Source organism: Limulus polyphemus, unplaced genomic scaffold (assembly GCF_000517525.1).
Source record: "Limulus polyphemus unplaced genomic scaffold, Limulus_polyphemus-2.1.2 Scaffold1802, whole genome shotgun sequence".
Taxonomy (NCBI): Eukaryota; Metazoa; Arthropoda; class Merostomata; order Xiphosura; family Limulidae; genus Limulus; species Limulus polyphemus.
This window is the reverse complement of record NW_013667412.1, coordinates 3975-12230: the sequence shown is the minus strand read 5'-3', so window position 1 is coordinate 12230 and position 8256 is coordinate 3975. Positions and strand designations below refer to the sequence as shown.

At 29.6% G+C, this 8256-nt stretch overlaps 1 protein-coding gene across 3 annotated transcripts in view; it reads left to right on the top strand.

The window, feature by feature from the left end:
• The window catches only part of LOC106464984 (peptide deformylase, mitochondrial-like), a 70258-nt gene extending 64562 nt beyond the window's left edge, over positions 1-5696 (top strand). For 2 of the 3 annotated variants that reach the window (XM_022392803.1, XM_013925166.2), the window contains one exon: positions 4188-5696. In XM_022392803.1, coding sequence (XP_022248511.1) covers positions 4188-4375 — 188 coding nt within the window. In that variant the 3' untranslated portion in view covers positions 4376-5696. The remainder of the gene's footprint in view (positions 1-4187) is intronic. The other variant, XR_002611870.1, reaches the window with a different exon arrangement.
• The last annotated feature ends 2560 nt before the right edge of the window (positions 5697-8256 follow it).

Genomic DNA, 8256 nt, shown 5'->3' with positions numbered 1-8256 from the left:
TGGCGTATTAAGGAAACACAGGGGTTATTCAATTTTTTTGGTGTTTTAATGGAAATTCCCATATGTTCGTAGGCTCTGACTTTTAAATGGCATTTGGTTTTGCCAATATAGGAGGCCTTACAGTCTCCACACAAGATAGACAAGCCAAGAACAATAAGGAATGGGGAGGAGATCTTTAGTAGGAAAGAAATTTTTTATGCATGATGTGGATTTAAAAACTAATCTTAAATCCACTTTAGGGTAGTAACGACCAAGTATGCGTTTAAGTTGATTTTTTTATATAAATTTAAGCTTTGTCTTCCTTATACTGGCAAACATAAGTGTCGTAATCTTGTTTATAAGTAAATTATCATGAACCATATCAGCTAGCTACTAACTACTTTTATTCTCATTAAAGTGTATAAAGTTAGCTACCATGTCAAGTAATTCTTTGTGGCTTTGCCTATAGTTGAACCTAAAAAAAGCAACAAACAAGGTAAATAAAAAATTAGGAATTTAAAAGCCTGCAAATAGGGATTGAAAAAAAAGGAACAAGGTTGAAAATACTGTAGACATTATTTACTCAAATTTGTCCAATGTAATATCTTTGATAGTTGCTGTTTCTCACCTCAAACTGTCATCATTTATCATAGTGTGAAATACACTGACAGATCTAGGAATGTTGTTCAAAGTAGCCCCAGTTTGACATGTAAATAGTGGCAAAATTCTTAGATATTATACAGTATTTCATGTAACTAGTAATGAACAAGGATACAAGTCAACAGTCAGTTACTTAACATCTAAGCTACAATTGAAAGACATACAATTCTATACTGACCTATGAACAGGTAGAAGTATGCAACAGTATCAAAACCTTAACATGAAGGCACCCACTTTAAACTTTTTCTGTAAGACCACAATAGGATCTTTTATATAAACATATAATATTCCTTTGTTCCATAGATGCTAGAAAACATCATTGAATATTCAAAAACAAATTATTCTAATATTTCAGTGTTATAAATAATGATCAAAACATATTTGCTTAGATTGTTCAAAGTATCCCTGAGTGACAGTATATTTGTTACTGTATTAAACTGGTAATAAAGTTTTCTTTGTTACCCATTCAATATTTACATTCTTTTTGAGTGGTTTATTTTATTTTCTTAACTTTACAACAGCATTTAGACCACTCATATGATCATTGTAAGGTAAAACTGTCTTCTGTTGTATTAGATACTAGAAAGTTGCATGGGTATTTTGTTCCAATTTAGAAAACATATAGGGTGATACCCGTTTTTGATTTAAATTGGGTTTTGGTTCACAATTGATTAAAGCTGCTTTTATTTTCTTCAATATAATATTTTAAAGTTGTTAATATTGATTGGATGTTGATTTGTTTTGCTGTGTTTGTAGAAGTGTGATGGAGGAGTCTTACAGTATTTGATCCTAAAACTTATGTTGCATTCCATTTCACCTTATAAATTCTATCACACCAAAGATGTTGATATTTGTAGGTGATTCCATCGTTGAAGTTGTCAGAATAAACCTTCCTTAGATGATCTTTGATTTTAATATTTGGTTATTGAATAAAAATAGCTTTACTGTTTAGATTTTTTTATACTTGTTTTAGATTAGTACAGCAATCAATCACCAAAAATCTAAGAGCTAAGACAACAAACAAGGTAACAAATAAAACCATAGAATTAAACATCACAAAATGCTAAATATCGGCCCTTAAAGAATTGTGAAATAACTCGCAAATTATTGTAGGAAGGGCTGATAAAGGTGGAAAACAGTGACTATGGAAACTGATGATTACAAAAACTTAATAAAAAAAACTTCGTAACAGTTTAACCAAGTTCAAAGAATTTACTAAATACCTTAATGAATGTAATGAAAGACAACTGAATAGCCTACTTTAAAGTTAGAAAATAACAATGGTATCATTAAAGACATGCAACAACTTAAGAGTCACAAATGCATCTACTCCTTGTTTGTTTGGTGCTGTGAAAATTCATAAAAACCAATTGATACTTGTGCCATCCTTTCTATTTATGGCAGTTAATTATGAACTTGCATGATTCCTAGATTTTCCAATCAAACTATTACATGATGACAAAAAGTTTAAAATGTTCTGTAATTCCAAAGAAATCTCAACAACCATAACAATAATCACAAAATGTACAATTTTGACATAGTTTCCAAGTATATAATGATATCAAAAGTCAAAGCAATACATCTAACTCTAGAAATGATATTAAAAAATTCTGACAAATTGAATTACAACCTGAGCTTAGAAAGTTTGAAAAGTTTGTTCCACTCTGCACTTAAGATATGTTATACCTATCAAGGTAACATTTATGAACAAATAAACAGCCTAAGCTTAGGCAACCCCCTGTCACCTGGATTATGTGAATTGTTCATTAACATAATAGAAAGTTAGTCCATTAGCATAGCTCTACACTCTCACACACACACACACACACACACACACACACTGGCATAGATACTTTGGCAATGTATCTTATGGACTTTAAGATAATGACCATCAACAGTTTTATCTACAACATGTAACCAACATTCACACTAACAGCAAATTCACTTATGAAGAAGAAAACAAAAACTGTGTTTTAAATTTTATGAACACAACAATATAACATTTTAAATGTCATTCTGCAAATAGTAGAGAGTATTTTGATAAAGTTTTTGTTGTGAATTGACCTTTTCATTTGGTTTCATTCAGTAAACATTTTAGTTTCTGTGATTATGTTCATTTGATGAAGTTTCATGCTTTAATGTGAATAATTGTCTAATTTCTGACTACTCATTGTTATAATATATAGAAGTGTTTATTCCATCAAAAACTATAATTATTAATGGGAATATTTTGTTTTTGTATTCTTTTTTTTTTTATCAAAGAAAATAACATGTATTACTTCAGAACAGTATTTATTATTGCCCATTATTTTGCTTGCTGACTTTATCACAAACACAATCTGTACACATTAATGTAAAGAATTAGGTTTAGTTACATTAAGATTACAATAAACATCCTAATTATTTATCAAATTTTTGATGTTATCTTAAATTTGCCACCAGATGAAATAGTCAACTGTAACAAATACAGTATTTCTGTTGGGTAATATACATGTAAAGCTATCTTTTTATGTGACTTGAAAAATAGATACAGCTCCAGTCAGTATTATAATATTTGAAAAATTAAAGTATTTGCACACTTTAATTGTTTGGGTTTATAGATTGTACAATAGGTACAAGTTCAATAAATGCTTTCAAAGGAATAGAACAGTTTTATGTGGGCAGCAGAATTCTTTAATTGAGTCATGTATATTATACAGGAACATTAGAATGCACTTTGAAATCTATGCCTCACATTTTATTAGCATGTTAAAGATCTTTCAGAAATTTTTTTTTCACAGGGTATGTGAAAATGTACAGTAATATGGTGCAGTTATATGGTATATAGTTATATAGGAGCAAAGGAATAAAACACCAAACTTAAAAGAAAATCTACTTTCTGCTTATTCTAAATCCTATGTCTCAAAATTTTTTCTGAAGTTTCAAAATATGTTTTGAAGGGACACTATACTTTAATTTGCAAATTATCTTTAACATTTTTCTACATTACCCTACACCTCTGCTCTTTAGCTGTAAATATTTTTAATATGCTTGTTTGTTGTTTTATTAATAAAATGAAGCTACACAATCAAATCCCAAATTTTATCATTAAAAGCCATCAAGCTCTCTGCTGAGTCATTGTGGCTATTTATATGCTAATAGTATAGCAGAAAATAACCCTTTAAAACGTATTTCAGGAATGCCAACAATGTTGAGTAGCAGTAGATACTGTCATACTACTCTAGTGATTTATATGACTTGAACTATTAGAATCTTTCTTAAATTAATCTGGAATAATATCTTCCTTAGGTAGGATCTAGTTATTTCTCCAAATGAGGCACACAAATTAAGCACCTAATGTAATGATCATTACTTGAACCCATTCCTGACTCAATGTAAATCCCAGGTTTTAGTCTTCTGATATTTACTGTTCATTCTCAATCACATTTTATAAGCTATAACTTAGGATCTTATATTTATGAGTTTCAGTATTAGTGTTTAAATTGTAATACAGCTTTTTTTCATGTATCAAAAAGGTTCTCTTCTGTATCTCATGTATATGCTTTTAGGATACAATGAAAAAGCTGAAGAAGTGGAATGGCAAGTAAAGGGTTGGCCAGCACGTATAATCCAACATGAACTGGACCATATAAATGGTAAATTATACACTGATATTATGGTGTCACAGAGTTTTCAGTATGACTTTTGGTATCAGGAACACTTACAAAAGTGGTTTAATATTTTTATAAGAAAGTAGTTTGTTCAATCTGAGAAAGAAAAAAAGTAGTGTAATGAGTATTCTTTTGACAGTATTTGATTATAATAGCTAGATTAGTCATCATTATATTCTGCAATAAAATAAAAGATATATCCATAGAAAAAGGAGAATTAATATTTCTTCATATGTGATTGTAAACTTCTGAGGTAAAGATTGTGAAACAGTACTTGTGCATACAGTAATATTTTCATGTGTAAGAATATGTTGATTATGCTTTTGTAAATTTTTTTCATTAAAAACAATAACTGTTAAATCTCAAAATATGCAAACACATCTCAGAATGAATTCTACTGTCAGATGCTATTATTGTCAAACTAGCTGAAGTACCCATTCCCTGCACAGGTGTGCAAATGACTTGAAACAGGTATTTAAAAACACAAAGAAATAGCAGTCCATTGCATTGTTAATGGAATATCACTAAAATTTAAAACACCCTAAACACTCGCAAACACTTCCACGCACTTTGCCAAATGCCCAACTACTCCGAGACTGTGGTGAAATTCTGTCTACCAGTCTTTTTAAAAACCATTGTGTTGTTACATGTAGATGAAGTTAAGGATCACTCAAGGTTATACTTGCTGATAAACACTGCAAAATAAAGTATTGAGTCTTGTTGGTTTTTCAAGGCATACTTACCAGTGAATTGTAGTGTTATATTATACAGTTTTTTTTTGGTACATTATACACCTCCACTTTAGGGGTGGAAGCTCTATGGATGTGCTCCTTCAACATGATTATATTTTAAACATAAACACAACAGTAAAGTGAGTCTCGCATTGAAAAAAAAGAGACATATTTGATCATTAGCAAAATAAAGTTTCATGAGCTTTGAAGATTTCTTTTACAGTAGAATTTCCCATCATTTAGAGAAAAGGAATGGATGGTGTTACAATGTTATAGAAAAAGTAGAGAAATAGGCTACATATTGTAAATTGTTTGACAAAATCAAAGGTATGCCTTTTTTGTGGGAATTTTGACCCCCAAGTCACTTCTTGGGACCATAGGAGTCACCTTGCCAAGTTTGGCAGAGGTCGGTCAAATAGTATATGAGGAGTAAACGGACAGACAAACACAAGAGAGAGAGATTTCAGGTTTTCTCTTTGGACTGTCTTCCTGGGTTTAGCTTTGTTAGCTGGCTAAGCTGAAGAAGCACACTTTAACTTAGGCATTTTCAAAATTTAAATGTGCTGTGACTAAACCATGCAGGTTACACAGACCTGCAAATTTAAACTTCATAAAAGTTGCTTTGGTTTTAATAACTGTTACTTAGATTGAATTATTATTTCATTTACCGCAATGAACATTTTTTATTATTGTGATTGTTAACAAAAACAAATAAACTGAGGAAAAAGGAAGAACATTGATGTCAAACAAATATGCATCCTCATTCATCCCGATTTGTTTTGTGAAATCTACATCTTTTAGTCTCAAAAATACATTTTGTTGTCTTTTTTTTAAGTATTGCATTATGATGTTTTGTGAAAAATCTGTACGTGATGGAGAAAATTAGATATCATTTTCAGGTTTAACGTACAGGTATTACTGTAGAACGTATAAAAATTTCAGGGCAATAAAACCATCTCAGGCCTGTGTTATAGAGTCATAGCCAAGTGTTCCGATTGGACAAAGTTTGGTGATGTTGCGTCATTGTATCTCCTTGACGGCCAAGCAAATGTAATGGGGAATTTCAGCCAATTATTATAATGCGGCAGCAATACCAAGCATGGTGCATGTGTAAACCTGATTCGATTTTATTAGCATGATTTCTACCAACTTACCCTCAAACTAATCTAACTATTGTATGCCCAAAGTTATTGGTGTGACAGATGAACAGATATAATTTTGACCCCTCCATGTTACTTTTGGATGGAGATTGGTCAAATATTGTGTGCGAGAAGGTAGTGGACAAACGTACAGCAGATTTTGCTTTTGTTTATATAGATGGAAATACCTAGTAGGAGAGATTCAGCCAATGTTTTCAGGCTTTTTTTAAAATCTCTTGTTGCAAATGCATAGTTTTTGTTTGATTATTTTAGCAAAATTAATTTTAGAGAACAAGACATACTTTAGTTGTAAATAATATATATTGGAAATAAAATGGCTTGAAGTTAATAACGAACATACATTTTAAGAAGAAGAAAAAAGTTTTTAATTAAAAGTTTCTGTTAACTGGAAACTTTTTAATCATCTTTTGTAATTTCTATCTATTCATATTTTTTTTATTCTTTTTTTGTGTTATACTGCATCTGCATGTATATTTAAAAAAATTCCCAAATGGACATTAAAATTCACAGGAAGTATTATATATATGATTGCACATGTATATTTTAAGCAGTTGGTACTTACTTGTTTTGGCACAAAACTACACTATGAATTATCTGCACTCTGTCCATGGTGGGGGATCTAACCTAGGATTTTAGCATTATAAGCCCATACCGTATTGCTGTCCCACTGATGGACAGCACTGGTTGCAGTATCAGAAAATTTCATTTTTATTTATTCATTATTAAATAGAAAAAAGAAAGTTATAAAAGAAAATATGTATGTATAGATAAATCTTGTCTGTCACAATATATATATATATAGTGTACTACATTGAAACAGAGAATTCCTTAATATATGAAGCTATTAAACTATATAGATATAGCTTCCAAAACTGAGGACAACACATATTCTGATTAGAAATGATGTACATCTTTTTTAAAATAATTTAATATCCTATATCTGGTTTAATTAAAACCAGATATGTTTGTTTTTCCTTTAAATACCTCAACAGATTAAAATGAAGTTAATTTTTTTTGCTTTTTTAGCATCTTTAACATAATTACAATGATATTTTATTATAGCACTTGGAAATTAAGTATTCTGAATAAATGGAATCCATTGTAAAAGCAAATATTGCAAATCTCTTAATGAATGTATAGTAAACCTTGCCTTTCAGGAAAACATTATATAGTGAGAGGTTGAATAAATGAAGTAAAAAATGATAATTTGAAGTGCATTATGATATTTAGATACGAACTAGTATAGAAAGAGAGTTGTATGTGAATTAACTGTTTAAAAATTTGCTTGAAACACTTTAATAATTTGCTGCTGTTATTAATGTTTCTTGTGAAGAGCATCATATGACGATTTTTATTCTATGAGGTCTTAGTTTCATATACTCATTGTAGTCTGACTTTTTAAATCTTTGTGCCACCATGTGAATTTTGAAATATATTCATAGGAATTTTCTTGAAATGTGTTAGAAGATGGTAAACATAAGCAGTTTACTTATTACTTAGTAGGGAAGCACATTATACTTACAAAATAGTATATTAACAAACAATGATTTGAAAGCACAATGATGTTATTGTAGAAAACACACTACATGTTTTATACAACAAATGACTCCCTAAACACCTTTTGTTATATAGTGAGGGATCATATAAAATGGTATGCCCTGTATGTTATATTCAAAGTATTTTGTCATGCTCTGGATTTCTTAATATATTTAAATTAATTTTGGTAGAACAATTATTAGCACAATGGTTTACTTTATGAAAAATGTCTGTTTGAATACATTTTGATTTGTATTAATAGCTCATGTAAAGGAAATATATATATTTATTATGTGTTGAAATATTAAATGTTTGTTTTGTCTTAAATTTTCTTTGTGCAAACATATAGATTTCAAAATGTGTTCAAAGAAACATCGTTATTATGTGGTAGTAATAATAACATAGTGTAGAGATTATGTATATGTATATATATATATATATATATATATATATACTACTGTTATTGTATTAATTAACTTTTAAAACTTTACTTACTTTATCGTCCCTTCTTTAGGTTAGTTTTAAGTAATAGTACTAAGT